The following is a 20,436-nucleotide window of genomic DNA, read 5'->3' on the forward strand; positions in this document are numbered from 1 at the left end:
ATAAGGACAACAGTCTTATCAGATTAGGGCCCCACACTTGTCACCTCATTTAACCTGTATTACATCTTGATAGACCCTGTCTTCAAATATAGTCATGTGGTGAGGGGATGGTGGTGGGGACACACTTTAGCCATAACGTCTATGTACAATTGTTATTTGAGAAATATCACCAAATTTCTCTCCAAAGAAGTTTTACCAAATTTATCAAATTTTCCAAGCAATAAAGTTTGAAAAAGTAAACTTTGAGATCCTGCACAATTATATAAATAAAAAACTGGAACTTACTGTAAATTTTATCTATATCTTTTATCTTTGCATTTGAGTATCTTTTTATAGGCTTGAAATCAAGTTTTGTATATATTATATATATATAAATCAAGTTATATATGTGTATATGTGTGTGTAAATATATATATATGTATACATATATATATATATATTTGTGTGTATGTGACACTAGAAACGACTAAGTCAAAATGGCCAAGAAAACCTTTAAAGTTGAAGAAGAAAAAGAACTTATAGGTCATCATGTGGAATAGATTTACTCAGGATGAGTGTAGGATTCTGAGTATAAAGAAAGGCAGGGGACCTGATGCCAAAAGTGTTATATATTAAAAGGAGCAATAGAGAAGTAAGTAGATGGTGTTACCAAGAATGGGGGAGAGTATGCTGTATCCAAATGGCAAACACCTCAATGGAGTTTGATATGCAAGATCACATAGTGAACAAATACTCTTTAGATTCTTAGGAAAGATGGTATGCCAGGGTTTCTACCTTCAAAGGCTGCATGGTCAGGTGGTTCACCGATATTGTCATTCTTTGGATGTAGCCGTTTGAAAGAGAGAGAAGCATTTTCACTTTAGATTTCTACATATAAAATTCTCATTATCTTTTTAAAACAAAATAAAACAAGACAGTTTTACTCTGTAAGCTCAAACTTCTATAAAACATTTTGGAAGCAATATTCTGCCTTCTAATGACAACTGCAGTATTTTCAAGAGGAGATGGCTGAGGTTTTAACAGACTTAAACTCAGGTTTAAGAACCTTGAAAACTGTTGCCTCTGTTCTCAAAGTATATTAAATACTAACTGCACATTTTCTTTTTCCTGAAGATATTAAATGTGGGAGTTTCAATGTACTTCTTTTCTTTTATATATTTATTTTGCATCATCATTATTTACAACCCAGTAGGAATTTTAAAGAGTTGATTATTTTAAATAAGAACACTTTAAAATTTTTAAAGTATCTAATGTAGATATTTTAAAATATTTCTCCAGGCCAAAGTGTTGATCCTAAGTCCCGATACACAGGAAATTGCTTGACAAGTTCCTTTTTGAAATAAAAACACAATTTTAATTAAGAAAAATCAAAGAAATAGAAGCTTACCCTGGGATCATGCCACATTACAAAACTCATATCTTCCAAAGTCTGCATCATAATGAAAAGGGGTGAAAACTACTCTTGCTCTGAGCAGTTTTTTGATTTTTTTTTTTTTTTTTTTTACTTTTTGTTATTCACAGAAAGTGAGCATTTGAGACAACTTCCAGAATAACTGCATGAGCTCTGCAGATCTGCTTCCCCACTCCTGAGAGACAACTTTAAATGGTAACTCACCTAAGGGCATGTAGGAAATGCAGAAACATTTATTCAAGAAAATCTAAAATCTGTCAGAACAGTGAGAGTCTGTTGCACTTGGGACACAACCTCCTCTCTCTCTTTTCTCCCTCCCACCTCATGGTGTTGGAAGCTCTATTCTGTATGAGTGTGTACCTCAGAAGACAAGAATCCCTCTTCCCCCAGCTACAGTTAAGATCTTGAGTATCTCCCTGTGAAGGACAGGCCACCAGCATTTCCATTCCTCCCCTCCCCTTGCTCATGTTCCAGAGGTTAAATCTGAGATACAGTCATTGTATGGGGGTCCTTCCCTCCACCCAGCTCCCACACATAGGGTGGAGGCTCTGCTGGTCAGTAATACTGGACTGTGATAATCCTCCTGTGGCTTAGACATAGAACAGAAGTTTCACCCCCAGAAGACAAAGACCTCATTATTCTTTCAATCCATAAGAAACAGCATTTGAGAAAATCCAAAACACATTCATGATTAAAAAAAAAAAAAAATTCAACCAACTAGAAACAGAAGGGTATTACCTTAGCCTGATAAAGGACATGTATTAAGACCACACAGCTAACATCACACTTATTGGTAAATTTTGAATTCCTTCTCTCTAAAATCAGAAACACAACAAGGATGTCTGCCATCTTGCGTCTAGACAACACACTGCAGTTTCTAGCCAAGTCAGTTAGGTGTGATGGATGATTTTATGTGTCAGCTTGCTGGGCCATGAAGTGTCCAGTTATTTGGTCAAAAATTATTCTGTGTGTGTCTGTGAAGTTGTTTATGGATGAGATTCACATTCATATTGGTAGACTGAGTAAAGTAGATTGCCCTCTGTAATGTGGATGGGCCTCATCTGATCAGTTGAAGGCTTGAATAGAACAAAGGACTAAGTAAGAGGGAGATCCTCCCAGTGGGCAGAACTTCAAGCAGTGCAGCTGGTCATTCATTTTGCCTGAAAGGAGCAATGGCCAGGGATGTGATTATATTCCAATTTGTTGTCTCTGGCTAGTGGTTTAAATGGTCAGAGGCTTAGAATGAAGTTGATTAGAATATTGATGACAAAGAAATTTGGAGAGAAGATATGTTGCCAGACCTCTCTGAATGGGCAAACTAGGTAAAGATATTTGTGTCCCATCTAAATGCTCACCAAATGGTGACTTAGCAGAGGACGTTTTAACAATCAAATGAACAAGAATGACCATTCTGTAGTTACCAGTCAGCCTCTTTCTTTAGTCACCCTTGTCACCAAGGAGAAATTGGACTGACAATGGAGGTAAGGAAGAATGTAAGTGGAATACAAGAGATCCCTTAGGACTTCTCAGCATTGCCATGCTCTGTGGTTAAGACCAGTGGCCAACTACAGCAACCTAAATGAGGCAGGACTAGTAATGGCCCAAACTCTTCAGAAATGAAGATTTGGGTCACTCCATCATGTAAAGAACTATGATCAGCTGGGGTGCTTGTTGAAGGCAAAAGGAATACCGAATGAGTTACAGAAGATAGTAGTTATAAGTATCAGCTATGCTCACACGATCTGTTACAGAAATGAAGATTCTAATTGACATGAGTATTTCACCCTTATTCCTTGTTCTGTTTTGGATATATATGTATGTGTGTGTGTATGTGTGTGCATGTATATACATATACAAAAGAATAAAGATGTTTGCCACTTCTTTCCTCTCTTATTTCCTTATTATATAACACAAGATGTATTGACTTTATATCATAGTAGTTAGGCATTATTAATTTTACATCATATTATTTACATCATGGAATATCACAGAAAAGAGTAAACATCACCCAAAGACTTTACCTCTTTTTCTGGGAGAGGGACATTTTTGGTTGTATGTAAGACAGTTGTAAAATGGTGGGTGGAATTATGACCTTGTTATTTCTTGATTTGGATATGAAGTATGCCTTAAAGAGATGTGAATGGGGCCGTGTCTGGGTGGCTCAGTCAGTGAAGCATCTGCCTTTGGCTTGGTCATGATCCCAGGGTTCTGGGATTGAGCCCATATTGAGCTCCCTGCTGAGTGGGCCTGCTTCTCCCTCTCCCTTTCTCCCTCTCCCCCAACTTGTGCATGCTTTCTCCCTCTCTCAAATAAACAAATAAATAAAATCTTAAAAAAAAAGAGACAGATATGAATGGGTGTTAAATAGGCAAGGAATGAACGTGTGATGGTTAATTTTATGTGTCTATTGACTGGGCTATGGAGTATTCAGATATGAACTTTAACATTATTCTAGATGTTTCTGTGAGGGTGTTTCTGGATGAGATTACATTTGAATTTATATACTGAGTAAAGCAGATTGCTCTCCCTAATGTGAGTGGGTCTTACCCAATCAGTTGAGGGACTTAAAGAAAAAAAAGTTGAGTAAGCTGGAACTCCTGCCTGACCACCTTCAAGCTGGGACACTGGCTTTTTCCTGCTTTTGAACTTGAACTGGAACACTGGTTCTTTCTGTGTCATGAAGCTGCTGATCCTCAGGCTGGAACTATACCATGGGCTCTTCTGAAACTCCACCATGCTGATAACAGATCTCAAGACTTGTCAGCTTCCATAACTGTGTGAGGCAATTATTCATTATATCATTGGTTCTGTTTCTCTGGAGAACCCTTACTAATATAGTAAGCAAATGAAATAAAAGGAACTATATTGGAAACAAAGGTAAAACTCTCTCAATTTGAAGACAACTTGATTGTGCATATTGGAGATCTTGAAGAATTCACTAAAAAATATTAAACTGAATAATCAAGTCAATCAAGTTTACAAGGCACAAGATTAAAAAAAAAAAAACTCAGGATGCCTGGGTAGTTCAGTTAAGCATCTGACTCTTGATTTTGGCTCAGGTCATGATCTCAAAGTTGTGAGATCAAGCCCTGCATCAGGTTCTGTTCTGAGCATGGAGCCTGCTTAAGATTTTCTCTCTTCCTCCCAAAATAAGTAAGTAAATAAATGAAAATTAAAATAAATAAATTTAAAAAGTCAATCATTATTCTAAACAATAGCAATGAAAAATATGCAAATCAAATTAAGAACACAATTCCATTTATAGTATAATAAAGAATAAAATGTCTACAAGTAAATTTAATAAGAGAAATGCAAAACTTATTGCTAAAAACTATTAATTATTTTCATGGGACGCCTGGGTGGCTGAGTTGGTTGGACGACTGCCTTCGGCTCAGGTCATGATCCTGGAGTTCCAGGATCGAGTCCCACATCAGGCTCCCAGCTCCATGGAGAGTCTGCTTCACTCTCTGACCTTCTCCTCGCTCATGCTCTCTCTCACTGTCTCTCTCTTAAATAAATAAATAAAATCTTAAAAAAAAAAATCTATTAATTATTTTCAAAGAAATTAAAGAAGGCTTAAATAAATGGAAAGAGGGGCACCTCGGTGGCTCAGTGGGTTAAAGCCTCTGCCTTCAGCTCAGGTCATGATCCCATGGTCCTGGGATTGACCCCCACATCTGGCTCTCTGCTCAGTGGGGAGCCTACTTCCCCCCTTCTCTCTGTCTGCTTCTCTGCCTACTTGTGATCTCTGTCAAATAAATAAATTAAAACTAACTAACTAAATAAATAAATGGAAGGATACTCCATGTTCATGAATAGATTTAATACTATTTAATACTATTATATGATTCCACTTACATGAAATGCACAGAACTAGGCAAATTTATAGAGACAAAAAAATACATTAATTGTCATGGGCTGGGGGCTGGAGATAAATGGAAGTGCTTGCTAATGGGTGTACGGATATCTTTCTGGGGGTGATGGAAATGGTCAAAATGTGAATATATAAAAGCCATTGATTTTTATAATTTAGATGGGTATGTTATATGGTATATGAATCATATCCCAATAAATCTATTAATTTTTTAAAAAGAAAAAATATCTGAGTCTCACTTGTATGATATGGCATCTCTGTGTTCCATAACGCCTTCATTTAAGAGTTACCAAGCACATGGAGCACCTGGGTGGCTCAGTCAGTTAAGCATCTTACTCTTGATTTTGACTGAGGTCATGATCTCAGGGCCCTGAGATTAAGCCCTGCCTGGGGCTGTGCACACAGTGGGAAGTCTGCTTGAGATTCTCCCTCTGCCTCTCCCCCAATCTAACCTTCCTCTTTTTTTCTCTCCCTTCCTATCTTCTTATCAGCAAGATCTCTTTCTCTCTCTTTTTAGAATGAATAAATAAATCTTTAAAAAAAAGTATTACTGCCTGATGATTCCCAGACCTGTATCCCTGGGGCAAATAATACATTATGTGTTAACAAAGAAAAAATTTAAAAAAAAAATTAAAAAATTAAAAAAATATATTACCAAGGACATATGACCTATTGGAAAATTTTTTCTAAAGTTCCCTTAAAGAAAATCTTCAAGTGAACTTTTCTTCTAGAATTGAAATGAACTGAAGATAAATTCCCATTATGCTAGGTACCCCTTAAATGAAATTCCAAGATAGTAATGATCTGTCTAATGGGTCTGTCCATAGAAAAGGAGTATGGTAGATCTGAGAACTGAACATTTGTTAAAACATCTACATTTTATTTATTCATTTATTTTTAAGATTTTATATAATTATTTGAGAGAGAGAGAGAGATGAGCAGGAGTGGTGACAGGGATGGGGTGCAGATGGAGATGGTGAGACAGATGGAGCAGGGAGCCCCACATGGGGCTCAATCCTAGATCTTGAGATCATGACCTGAGCCAAAGTCAGACACTTAACCAACTGAGTCCCCCAGCCTCCTCAAAACACCAAAATTAAAAAAAAAAAAAAAAAAAAAAAAAGTTTGGCAATAGTTTACTTTCTAAATCAGTTCATTCATCCAATTAATTAGGTAATAATTACTGAACTATTATCTCACAATGCCTGACTTCTTATGCCTCTTAACTTTGTATTCTAGTTATGTTAGTTAATAAGTTTGCTTCTTGTTTTCAATGTAAATAATTCCTACCTTTCCTGATAGGAAGATCATTGCTTTACATTCAACAGAAAAGCAGGCCATTATCAGTCATGGAATTATATGCATATTCCATGTCCTTTAGGTTTTGATGAGTTAAAGATGATTGGGAGGGAGACAAACCATAAGTGACTCTTTTTTTTTTTTTTTGAAATATTTTTTATTTATTTATTTGAGAGACAGAGAGAGCATGAGAGGCGAGAAGGTCAGAGGGAGAAGCAGACTCCCCATGGAGCTGGGAGCCTGATGCGGGACTCAATCCCGGGACTCTGGGACCATGACCTGAGCCAAAGGCGGTTGCTTAACCAACTGAGCCACCCAGGTGCCCCCATAAGTGACTCTTAATCTCACAAAACAAACTGAGGGTTGCTGGGGGGAGGGGGCTTGGATGAAGGCGGGTGGGGTTATGGACACTGGGGAGGGTATGTGCTTTGGTGAGTGCTGTGAAGTGTGTAAACCTGGCGATTCACAGACTTGTACCCCTGGGGATAAAAATATACGTTTATAAAAAATAAAAAATTAAAAATAAAGATGTTTAATATCATGATGCCTTACTATTCTAACATATTTATTTGTTTCTTTGCCACAATAAATGACAGAGGACTTGAAATTGCCAGTGTTCCTTAAAAGTAAGGGAAACCTTAAAATCAAAAACCAAACCCATATATTCTAATCAAACCGCAAAGCATTATGTTACATTATGGGAACTAATCCACACATTACTACTTGGATGCCTAAGTGAAATTATGAAGAAAATACGGCAATCATATGCTACTGCTTACATTAATAACATTAATAGTAATGAAACAATTAAGATTTGTATATGTCTTTATTTCACAAATTATTTCACATATATTAGTTTCTTTGATCCTCGTAGCCTTTGAAGTATATACTAATTATCCCCACTTTGTAGATGAGAAAATTGAAGCTAATAATTTAAAATACTTGCTTGAATTTTTTAAGCCAGTAAAGAATTCTCTTTAAAGAACTGTACACTTGCAGAATAAATGGGTATTAATCACAGACTTAGGTTATTGCTTTCCATCACCTTGTCCTTGCCTCATGTTAATTACCCAGAATTAACCACATATAGGTTGTAACTGTCATTTGTGCTATTCATCAAGTATTTCTGACCCTCTGCCTCTTGAACACATGATTGTACTTCATGACCCCCTTGGGGTTAGATGAAACCATGTGACCAGTTCTAGCCAATTTGTTGTGAATGAAAGAAATACAAGTCACTTTTGCACCAGAAGAGATGGGATGGAAAGCCTACAGGTACATGGTAAGAATAGTTGATTCCATGTGCATGAGGTTATAATTTCCTTTGTTGTGAAAATAAGTTTTTTCGTTTTGATCAGATGAAATGCTATATGGAATGCCATGATGGTGAATAAGATACTTTGTGAAGTCCTCAATGATGGTATTGGCAAAAACAATGGCGGAAAAGAAAACTCATCCAGAATTTCTGTTTCAATGAGAATGAATCTCCACCTACTCCGTAAAGTCATATAGCCAGTGTAATCAGCTTACCACCAGATGACTGGCATATCACCAAAATGGTACCATATTGAGGATTGGATGTTGGTTTGTGCTTTTGGCAGATTAGACACTAGTCAGATCAGCAACACTAGTCAGGTCAGCTTTGGTAAAGTTATATCCATGTTATCAAACTATGCATAGATTCCATTCCTGCCACCATTGCCACTTAAGTTCAGAGGCCCATTAAGAAAGATGGCTAGGGAGAAAGGATGACTGACATTCCTAAGGTCTATAGTTTTTCTACCTGATCATTAAGAACCTCCTCTGCAATAGAGGTCCTTTGGTACACATTTCACATTCACCAATATTGTCATAGTCTGTGCCCCTTTGGAAAGTCCATGGACTTTCCTAAGCTCCCTTTACATCAGTTTTCTAATATTCTTTCCAAGTCCTTGACCATCTGACAAAACCATTTACAGCTACCCATGAATTAATACAGACTTGTATTTCTGGACATTTCTCATTCCAGATGTAGTAGATGACAGATGACCACATTTCATACCTGAAGTTCTGATCCCTAGGAGGATTTTCCTCTACCAGTGCTCTTTGAGTCACCCTTGAGTGGGGCTATAGTGTTGTAGCTGCTACTTTGAGGTACTACTAGATACTAGCACATCACAAAGATTCATCTGTAGACCAGACTCAGGATTGTTTTTTCCTCAGTCAACTGGTTGTAAGGAGATTCCCAGAATGCCATTTTTGTAGGTCTATCTCCTAGAACCATTCCAAGTACAAATTCTGTATTGTTCAAGGTCTAGTCAGGAGACAGGACCCCATGATCATTTAAAAAGGGAAAGTTTAATATAAAGCTTTATTAGAAAGAGATTGGTGTAAGGAGTGTTTCAAAGAATTCTAAAGTAAGAATAGCAGATAAAGATGTGACGGCTACCCTTAGGGTTGAGGTAAGTACCCAAGAAATTGTCCTCCACTATTAGGGCTAAGATTCAGATATCAGTGGAAAGAATACCACAGCGGCTTCCTAAATAGTGAAGTCAGCAAAGTGCTTCATCAATGGAACCTGCTGGAAATCCATGCTCTGGGAAGTACTAAGACTCAGAACTTGTTAGGCACCAAGAAAGGCTGCTGGATATTGTTGGAGTCAGGGACTTGAGAGATTCCCCTCTTTAGGAGGCTAGTGCATTTCCATATTTAGTTCAGACTGGGTCAGCTCTGGACTGGGTACAAGACAAAGGTCAGGGGACGGCAGACCTCTAGTGCCCCTGGTGTATGTCCATGCCTGGGACTGAGGAGAGGCAACTTAGCCTGGGGCCAGGCTCACAATGTCTGGGTTTCTAGACCAAGCCACCACAGCTGTATGAGTTTGATAGTGGGAAAAACACCATCAAAGCTCTGCCCTGCAGGAACCTTACACTAGAGAAACTGTGTAGGGTCTGAGTGAAGGAGGAAAATCAGCTCTCCACAGGACATTGGTAAGACAGCATACCAGAAGCAGGAAGAGGAGAAGCCTTTCTCCTCCAGTGCCCCTCCAGGCCCTCTACTGACGAGGCTTGACATCATGCTAGGTGGCAAAACAGAAATACTGAGAAGGCCTAATACCGTCATTCTAGAGCAGGCAACAAGAGTTGATCTGGAGCGAAGAGGCAAAATATTAACCATCAGCACAATAACTTTATTTTTATTTCTCAATTTTTAGTTATTTTTATAGCATCTTGTAGTTATTTTCACCCTTTATTTATTAAATAATTCATATTTTTGCATACTGCTTAAAGTTCTTTAGGCTGTAATCCTCTTAATAGTTTTATATAGTGATTCTGGCACATGATAGGTGGCTTTCTTGAACGTTTTTAACTTGCATTGTGATCTCCTCTGCAGTAGAGTTTTATCTGTAGAAACTCTGTCAGAAGTGTTTTGAAGAGAGAGTTTGTGTTCAGTTGTGCCAGAATTTTCAGAGATATATCATTAATTCAGAGACACTAGGAATTTTCTGAAGTGTGACTTCCTGGACCTTGGTTAGAATTTTGGGGGAGGGGGAGATAGCTTTCCCACAGGAGGCCCAAGTTTTGTTATTGAGTGCATATTTTACAAAGTTTCACTTCCTTTATTCTTTCATGATAATGCAAACTTTCAGATTACAGAGGCCAGTCCTCCCGGGGACAGTCAGAGCATCAGCTAATTTCAGTCTCATTCTCTCAAGAACCAAGAATCCCCAAATGTCCTTATTATTCCTCTTTTCTGTTTTTTTTTTAAGATTTTAAAAATTTATTTGACAGAGAGAGACACAGCGAGAGAGGGAACACAAGCAGGGGTAGTGGGAGAGGGAGAAGTTGGCTTCCTGCTAGAACAGAGAGCTGGATGCGGGGCTCAATCCCAGGACTCTGGGATCATGACCTGAGCCAAAGGCAGATGCTCAACTGACTGAGCCACCCAGGTGCCCCCTCTTTTCTATTTTTTTTTTTAAGGCAACATACACAACACCGTCTTTCAGTGAACTACAAATTACACCACTTACTATTTACCTTGGATAAGTCACTAAAGCTCTCTATTTACAGAGAGGTAAAGTTACAGAGGTAACATTGTCTGACTCAAAGGAAGTAAGAATTAGCTACTATTGATACTATTATCAATGAACTTGTGGAAACGGGATGCTCTGGAACCTGTGACAAGCTTTGAAAGAGAATCAAAACCATCAAGTTTTAAGGCAAAACATGTTGTCCTTTTTTTCACTTAGGAAACAAGCCCTTGGCTTGCTATGGGGTTTTAACAAATACTAAATACCTAAGCATGGGACATCATGTGAGTATGTGACCTGAGCAGCTCATCATGAAATAAGCACTATAAAATATTAACAAAAAATCATAAAATTAGATAAGCCTTCAGCAAACCATACTCATGTAGAAATGGTACATATAAAAATTAGTCCCAAAAGTATACATTGCATGAGCATTTGGCTCTTGCTACCAACCACAGGCATACTGTTGGGATCACACAGGGAGTTCTATTTGAGCAGTTAACTAGGGGTAAAAATTTCAAATCTGGGTTACAGATGGTCCTTTATCATATTCTGGAATCAGTGTACTTCTGTGAAAAAGGGCAATGGAATGGAGACATCCTCCCCCATGGTATATAACAATGCCCACTGTGCTACAAAGGAGGGAGGCTGGGATTAAGATTCTCTATTGCTCCAAGGACAGAGACTAAGGGTTGTTGGATGGGACTTAGAGGGTAACAGGTAGACTCTAGAAGTCAAGGTGTATGTGGCTTCTTGGAATGGTCCCAGAATAAAAGCATATTTGTAGCCCTGGCAGTGTTTTCCCAAAACTCCATTTGATGTATTTATCTGATCAGATAGTATGTTTGATAAGAATTCTTGCTCTGTCAATGCTAATACTATTTTGTTCCCAGGCACTCCTAAGCTTCTTCCACAGCCAGTATGGTGGGGATGATGTATGCTATGCACCAGCTTAACAACATGGTTTTCCCACACACTAAAGGACAACTGGCTACTTCCATGGCTAAGTGTTCATCTCACCACAGCTGCAAATACTTCTGGTCCACCTGCCGCCCATCTGGAGGATGCCATGATTTGTCCTTAATGACAAAGATACATTGGGTTTGCTTTTCCTGCTCAGTTTTTCCCAACAAGATCATCCATGAACTCACTAACTGGTTGCTTTCCCCTCAGATTTTACACATAACATTTTTTTTCTAATCAATTAAATTACTGTCCAGCAAAAAAAGCAAAGCCATTGGGTAATATCCAAGGGGTGACCTGTCGTATCATGAATCCCATTACCAGAAACAGCTAACTTTATGGATGGCTGAATGTAATATTAAAGACTTGATTATGGCCTCAGGAGATCCCAACTGGAAAGGATGAGAGAGAGGAAGGTTTTTGACAAGATGTATGTTCTAAGAAACAAAATTTAATATATGATACTATTTATCCTATAATCAGAAAAAGAGTCTAGGAACCAAGGGGCAGGACTGGGTAGGCTTCCTCTTAATATTACACCTGTACTTAAAATTTTGAAGCATGCTGGTTGATAGGCTTTGGTACCCAAATAAGAATTCTCCCACTAAAGAACCCAGTGATGATCCCATTTAATGGGAAGTGTAGACTGTTGTGTGGCAGTTTGGGATTTTTCACGCCATTGAATAAGCAGGCATGGCATGCTGGTAATTAAATTCAAAACTTTAGTCCGTAAGTTGCAAAATATCAACAGGATTGTAGAACTGGAGGAGGAATAGACATATTAGACTTGGAGCTGTACCAGTCATGGATAGGTTTGGTTTTTCTTCCTTTGGGGAGTTAAGGACTATTCTCCCAAGTGCTTGAGGCATAACTGAACTATATTCTGCGGGAATGGACATGGGTGGGGGGAGAAAGTACATGAAGAAATATGATATTAATGTTAGGCAGTCAAAGGAGTGAATTCTGGTGGTAGGGATTTTTTTTTTTTTTTGTTCTTTTTTTCCTTCTGACCAGCATCAATATGGCCTTTCTATGTTTAGAAAATTCTTTGCCTTAGAAATCTCTGTGGGATTTGGCCAGGTGCACCAAGCAGATCTTTCCTCCGGGCTTTTGATACTAGAACTATTAACACTGGAGAGAGGACTGTGGGGCATTTTTGTGGAAGTAATAGCAGAGGTGCTTCTCTGTGGCATCCAGGGATCAGCAACGGTGGCAGCAGGGTCTGCACATGAGTTCTGCGGCATAGTTTTTTTCTGAGCCCATCTTTATGCTTTCTGGCAATTGTGTGAGTCATGGTATCCTTAAGCATTTCCTGGTTCAGACTGCAGTTAAAAAACCTTGAATCTCTCACTGGCCAGAATGAGCTTAGAGAGGAAATAAATAGTCTTTTAATAACTTGTATTCCTTTTAGACATTAGCACAGAGCCTTTTTAAGCAAGTATATCTGATACTGTGGCTTATTAATAAATAATGTGATCCTCAACCTTAAAATATGAGAGTTTGCTAAGAAATATAAGGCATTTACATGCAATAAATACAATCTATAAAACGACATAAAATTAAATGCTAAATTGGGAACAGGCAGTGTTAACTTGGAAAGTCTTCTAGAAAGAGATGGGACTCTTGTAAATTCCTGAAGGATGAGTAGGAGATGGTATTCTGGGAACCAAAAAGTATAGGAAGACTATATTCACTGGGCAGCTGACCAGCCTGACTTATGAAGTGCATATGTGAACTGAAAGCAATGGGAGGTACATCTGAATGGTTAAGAGGTAACATAATATTAAGGCCATATCCTCTAATCAGAAGTAGAGAAAAGCTCTATTTCTGCAAATATTAAATCTATCTTTCAATTTTATTAGAACTCTAAACATTGGGTTAAATATTTTGCCAGGAGTCAAGTCTGACTTAGCCTCCTCCCTGCCTACGGGCAAACTTACTAGACATTCTTTCCAGGACCGATGAAGAAATGAGCTGGCTGGGACTTAGAGGAGTTAAATAATAAAACATGAAGATAGTCTCCAAATATATCAATTTGGGGTCAATTTTCCTTTTTTTTTAAACTTATTTTTTGAAAAAAAAAATAATAAGCAGTGAAAAACTAATTATAGCTTGGCATTGGCCGTGCAAAGTTTGAAGATTATTTCTTGGTGGCCAGGTCCCCTCGCTGTCCTCGACTCTTAGACACATTTCTGCTCATTAACTTGAGGAAGACGTCCAGAAGTAAAGGCACATTTGAAAGTGGCTGAAAATAGTTTTTAAATACAACTTCCTTGGCTTGACAGTGAGATGACCACACAGTCCGGTCACTGGGTCAAAAATCAATTACAAAAACAGAAGGGAGCTTTTCAAGTCTTTTATTTTTGCATTAGCCTTGGTAAAAGACGGACTCCAAAACCACAACCAAGAAGAAAAACAACCATTTAAAATACGGGAAATACAGTACTGGCTTTTTCTCTCGGCGGGATGGGTCGGCTGCCTTCCAGCCTGCTTGTGGATCCCCCCGAAGTTGACGGTTCGCTCTGTCGCTTCTGCCCAGACCCCCCGCCCCCGCGGAAACCCACGCTCGGCCGTCCCCGAGCCAGGGCAGGTGAGGACGCCCTCCTCCAACCTTCGCGCGCTCGGCTTTCCTCCCCCGGACAGCGGCCCTTTCCCCACCCTCGCCAGGGCCCACGAGCCCCACTCCCCGCGTCTCCAGCAGGCCGCGAGCCAGGTGGGGACGAGGCGGCCCCGCGCTGGCCCCGCCAGTTCCGCGTCTGCGCAGGATGCGCGGGAGCCAATGGGCACGCTCGGGGGAGCCGGGCTGGCAGCCGCGGCGGGCCGGGCGCGCACTGTCGGGATGGAGGGCGACCGCCTGGCATCTCAGGCGCGCTCCTCCGGCCTCCCGGCTGGGGGCGCCACGGGGGAGAGCCCGGGGGTCGACGCCCCCCTCCTGGGCGGCAGCGGCTCTTCCGCCCTGCTGCAGGCCGAAGTGCTGGATCTGGACGAGGACGAGGACGACCTGGAGGTGTTCAGTAAGGTGAGGACGGCGGCGGAGGCGGCGCGTCCCGGGAAAGTTCCAAGTCAACTCCGGGAGTTGGCACCGTGGTGCGGCGGCCGCCCCCAGCGCGCCCGGCCGGCCCCGGCGGAGGCTCCGAGCTGGAGGTGGGTGGGGTCTCCGCGGCCACCCAACCCGGGCAGGCAGCTCGCCGCACTCCGGGCTGCGTCCCGACCGGGCCGGGAACCGCGGGCGCGCCCTCCTCTGCACTTTGACCTTCCATTCCGCACGGCCGTGGCTTTGTGGAGTCGGCAAAGTTGTGATTTTGTCCGCTTTTTTCTCTGTCTCCTTTCCTGTCTGACGCGGACACCTCATCCGGACAGTTTCCAAGCGCGGGAGGCGGTGGCCCGAGAGTGCCCCTCCCTAGCCGCTTCTTTTCGAACGCAGCCAGCCCAGAATTCGGGGAGAGAGATCACCCTAGTCTAGAGAAATTATTCCTGATTTAGTGGTACTGATTGTGGGTTTGAGACTGAACTGATTGACACCGGAGGTGTGAGCCTTGCGCCCAGTGAGACCAGGTGGCAAGGAAGTCCCCTCTTCAAGAGCAAACGGGTTCTGTGTCCGGCAGGAAGCTCCTTGGCCGCGGAGTTGAGGATTTTTTCAGTGATCTATTGGTCCCCAACCCACCGCCAGCCGCTTTCGTTTTCCTTTCCCCGGGAAAATCCGGGACCAAAGGGCCCTCCTAACTTGCAGTAGAGTTGGAGAGACATTCACTCGGGTTTAGTGGTAGACTTGTGGTGCCTGTAGACTGGTGGTTGTGATTTCTTTTTGGAAAAGGAAAATACCTTTCTTAGAGGGCTGTTAAAATGTCAACCCAGTTTTTTATCATTGCTGCTGGTAGAACACTCCAGATGAGAACAATGTATTAATTACTAAGAAGCCTGTGCAGTGGTTAAATGTTACCTTGAGGTGTTAGGGAAAGCGATCTTCCTAACTAGTGCTATTTTCTGGGAGAGTAAACTGGAGTTACAAAGTGAACAAGCATACTGTGACCCCGAAGAGGAGTGTGTAAAACTCCTTTCTCCCTTTAGGGTTAAATGAAATGGTAGGCGCAATCAGATTCTCGATGTTCAGACAGAGTAACAGTTTTGTGCTCTTGAGAAAGTTATTTGACCTTTCAATGTGTTTAAATTGTTAAACAATGGAATTATTTTATGTTCACTTGTAAAAAAATTAACACTGCCGTTTTATATTCCACACATACTTTATGTTCAGATCCGGGACAATTGGCCTATCCTTCACATTGCCTTCTAAGATACCATTAGTCTTTGCATATTAGTGTAGGGTTCTGTGTTGTGAAACTTCCAGCATGGGGGAGGGAGATGGTTGGCTGGGAGTGGCAGCTGTGTATCAGAATCATCTAGGATTGTTTCAACCCAGTCCTGCTCTTTGTCCTTCCCCAGATTCTAAGAGTCCCAGTTCCCTCTTAAGAATCATGGTCTTAATGAGCTCCTGCCCAGAGGCAGATCTAAGATGAAGCTCGTGGAATGGGAGCTTCAGATGTTTATGGGCTTAGGCCTCTGGAAATGTTGAGAGTTACTGGGAATTGTGGATGTTCTAGGTGGGCAGGGAATGGCAGATCGCAACCAGAAGCATTTCTAAGTTAGCATTTCTGGTTAATTGCCTAAAGCTATGTCAGAAGAAAGGCATCTAGATCTCCAAGGCTTAGAAGAGTTGTTGAGATTTCTTTTCTCATTCTAAATTGGCATTTGTTTTTCTATTTGATTTTGTTTTGTAAGTTTGGATTCTTTTTAAAAGTATGTCAACTTCAGCTCCATACACCATACACCTGGATCTACCCCACCTGTTCGTGCTTTATACCTACCTGTGTTAGACACTTGGAAAAAACTTAAGAACCACGTTTATAGAGACTGGCCATGTAGATTAAGGTATATATGTAATGTTGATTAAGTCTGAAAAGGGTACTTGGAAAAATTTTAAGTTAGCTGCCTGCTTATAAGTTGAGTTTTACAACTATTAACCACAGTTAGTTAGACAAGCAGATTTAAGAAAGTCCTCTCCATTTGGCCTGCTCTCTCTACCACGCCCTTTCTAGCCTGCTGCTCTGTAGAACTTTCCCACTGACCCACAGTTTACCCAGGAGTACCTGAAACAATTACTTCTAAAGGATACTATTGCTACCCTCTAATACTTTCAGATCAACTACTTTAATATTCAGGCTAACATTTGTCTTATTCCCTTAGATTATTTCTGAATGTCTATCATCATAATCCCCTCCAGAAGCTTTTTAAAGAGTAGAATCTTTGGCTTATTATTAATTCTTTTCTTCCTATAGTATCTTATAAGTGCATGGCAAATACATGTGAAATACTTTTATGTAAGATATTGCACTGAGTGTCTGGAAAAAAAAAAGACATGATTCAGTTCTTGCTGTCAATCTTGGAGTCCAGGTGGAAGATGTGACAGAAACTCTAAATGGCAATATAAATCAGGAGAGATGCAAAACAAAACAAAGTATTGTTTGGAGTTTTCAGGTAATCCAGTAGGAGGAAAATGATACCAAATCTCAGGAGACTGTAGGGAATGCAAAGGATATTGATTAAAAGAGTAAATATAGATGTTGGAAGGTAGGAGAACATGACCAATGATTCAAAAACAGAAAAAAGAAAAAGGAAAAAAATTATAACAGTAGTGTAAGAATAGTGTTAGGACCGGGCCAAAATGTGGCTTGCAAAAAATTTAGAGAAGAGAGTCTGGTTTCTATTTAAAAAAAAAAAAAAAAGGAAAAAAGTTCTTTTTTGAAAATAATATGTTAAAATAAAATAAATAGTCTTTATTTATTTTTTTAAAATATTTTATTTATTTATTTGACAGACAGAGATCACAAGTAGGCAGAGAGACAGGCAGAGAGAGAGGGGGAAGCAGGCTCCCCGCTGAGCAGAGAGCCCAATGTGGGGGTCGATCCCAGGACTCTGAGATCATGACCTGAGCCGAAGGCAGAGGCTTAACCCACTGAGCCACCCAGGCACCCTTGTCTTTATTTTTATTAAATACTGTAATGTGTAGAAGGAGTAGCAACTGAAACATAGCAAAGGTAACTAGGTCACAGTCAAGCAGTACAGTACCTATCTGGTACTGGGTAAATGACAGATCCTGTTATTGGTCTTTTTAAAAGGTATTCGAGACCATAAAATGAGATCTGTATCATCTAGTATAAACAAGTGATTTACAGATATAATTAACCTCCTCACCACTAGTCATGTTTGAAGGGATAGGGATTGTAGGCATGGTGCAACAAAACTAAGAAAAATAATTCTTTTTTTAATATAATGGACAAAAAAGTTCTGGAAGGTATAGGCAGGCTTAATTTCAATCTTCAGCAAAACTATCAAACCTATAAACTATTTAGTATTTTGTTTATAAACACTATGAAAAGAAAGAGGTAATCTGGTTTTGTAACAATGATAGAAAATAGTATGGTGATCAGTCAGAAATATAACAAGTATGTTTATTTGAACAATGCTTTTGAATCATTTTTGTGAAAAAGGTTATTTTCAAAAGAATAATAGAATTTAGTTGTTGAGATAGCCAGCTTTTATATATATTGATCTCTGTCAGTCTTGACATTATGATAGAGGGACATAATTGTACTATTCAACAATTATGTCAGATACTTAGTAGAAATATTGGAAGTTTAGTTATTAATTTTTCATATTTGTTCCCTTCACGGTCTCTGTTGGGTTCCTATTGTGTGTCTGTATCAGTCATGGCCCTGTTAAGAATCAGAATTCTCTATGATGACTTAAATGAAGAGTATTTAATGAAGAACTTCTTAACAGGATTTGGGACAGGGTTCAGGAACAAACAAGGTAATACTGAACTACTGAGAAACTTGCAGAGGCAAAAAAGCCATTGGCACCCAGAGTTTAGTGGGAAGAGAGTGTAACTGTATTACAGTGTTGCTGGAATCCAGGGAGAACTGGACCTGTAGATAAGGGGCCACCACTTCCACGGGAGCTGTACATACAGAGAGGTGTCTGTAGAGGAGTACCCCTGCCAGAAACGTGGTGCCAGAGTAAGAAAGAAATCGTATATTCCCTGAGCTCCTCTTCTGCTGCTCTTGGGTCTCCTGCTTGTTACCCCCTCCCACCCACCCACCCAAAGCGGCTCAGGTGATGTCATCCATAGTGAGAGGAGATGGTGGGAGCTGGGAGATTGGGGATAAAAAGACTAACTAGCACAATACATAGTACAAAAGTGTGGCAAGTAGCTTTGGATAAAGATAGACACATCTATATCTCCTGTCGCATATGCTCTTCTATACAGTGACCTGCCGCCTTCCTAACTAGAGGTGGGATCTCTTCCCCCTCCTTGAATCTGGCTGGGGTTGTGACTGCCTAACCAGTAAGTCTGGTGGAAGTGGCAGCTTCCAGGGCCGGATGATCAAAGGCCGCCGTGCAGGCTGTGCTTTGCCCAGTGGGACACTGTACTGTTCGGAGCTGATAGGTAAGAAATGTCTGTTTGAAATCCTGGCTCCGCCGCTTCGTGGCTTGTTTCCTTGGGCAAATTACTTAACCTCTCAATGCCTCAGATTCTTCATCTGTAAAATGAGGGCAGATAATAAATATGAGAATCAAATGAGTTACTGTATGTAAAGAGCTTGTGAATAGTTGGTGGCCTTTAGCAAACACTCTTGACTGTTGATAGCTGTACACAGGTGCCTACTGCAGCAGCCACTAGCCACATGAAACTTTTGAGTGTGACATAGGCACACACGTGTATACATACGTGTCTAATGTGTGCATGTATGAATATGTATGTATGTATATGTTGTGTGTGAGTATATAGTATGCAAGCATCTATGAATGTATGTGAATATTTGTGTGTATATGCCCAACTGTCCAACTCACTTAAAATCTAGAGTGTGGGATTCCAGCAGTCAGGTCATGTGTTCTTTCCCTATCCATATCCTGATTCTGCCTCAGTGGGTTTTATTTTGACAGTTAAAAAAAGTGGAACCCATAAAGCAAAGTAAAGTAGGCCTGATCTAGGACGTTTATATTCTTTCCACTAGAGGTTCCACCATCTACCATCATAGCCCTCTTATATGTTAAGTACTCTTACATTCCTTCCAGAGGAGGAGGTGGAGTGAAGTAGAAAGAAAATAAAAAATCCTCAAGTTCTCCTTATGAGAGAGCATAGATGGTTGACAATAGAATTTAAATAAATAATGAAATTTCAAAGTAAGTTTAGGGAGACCTTGTATGGGACCATTATATGCATAAACATTCCTAACGGTTTTCAGGGACTGAAAGATCAGTGTACACAAATGACGTGATACTGAATCTAAATTAGCATCATATTTTCAAGGTCATGTGAAATATTAATTGTACTGTACTCTGAATTGTCCATGCCACTCCCAAAGTTTCATCCCTGTATGAAACTCTCTGTATTTTATTTTATTTTAAAAATGTGTTTATTTATTTTAGAGAGAGAGAAAGAGTGAACATATATGCACAAGCAGGAGGGGCAGAGGGAGAGGGGAACAAAGAGCCAGATATGGGGCTCAATCCCATGAGCCCCTAGACCATGACCTGAGCCAAAACCAAGAGTTAGAACCCAACCCACTGTGCCACCCAGGCACCCTGCGTCCTCTGTATTTTAAAGGGGAATCAATTATATCAGAAAATGTCAAAGGGATGTCTCAGCTGCCAGTGCTAGTCCCTTGTTATTAATTCTTTGGAATGCTGTGTTGAGATTGAGCCTGAGATCTTGTCTGAGCTCAGCAGAAAGAGGGCTTGGATCCATCTACACTGCCCTGGAAACAGTCTTGCCACACATTTGCCCTTGTGAGGGAGAATAAACAAAGGGGTTTCACTGAT

The 20,436-nt window shown here is 40.3% G+C and overlaps 1 protein-coding gene across 1 annotated transcript in view; it reads left to right on the forward strand.

Moving 5' to 3' along the window:
• The first annotated feature begins 14,329 nt into the window (after positions 1-14,329).
• SNX7 (sorting nexin 7) overlaps positions 14,330-20,436 on the forward strand; it is a 110,188-nt gene continuing 104,081 nt past the window's right edge. Inside the window, exon 1 of the mRNA XM_059375489.1 lies at positions 14,330-14,575. Coding sequence (XP_059231472.1) covers positions 14,336-14,575 — 240 coding nt within the window. The 5' untranslated portion in view covers positions 14,330-14,335. The remainder of the gene's footprint in view (positions 14,576-20,436) is intronic.

Source organism: Mustela nigripes, chromosome 14, assembly GCF_022355385.1.
Source record: "Mustela nigripes isolate SB6536 chromosome 14, MUSNIG.SB6536, whole genome shotgun sequence".
NCBI classification, from domain to species: Eukaryota; Metazoa; Chordata; class Mammalia; order Carnivora; family Mustelidae; genus Mustela; species Mustela nigripes.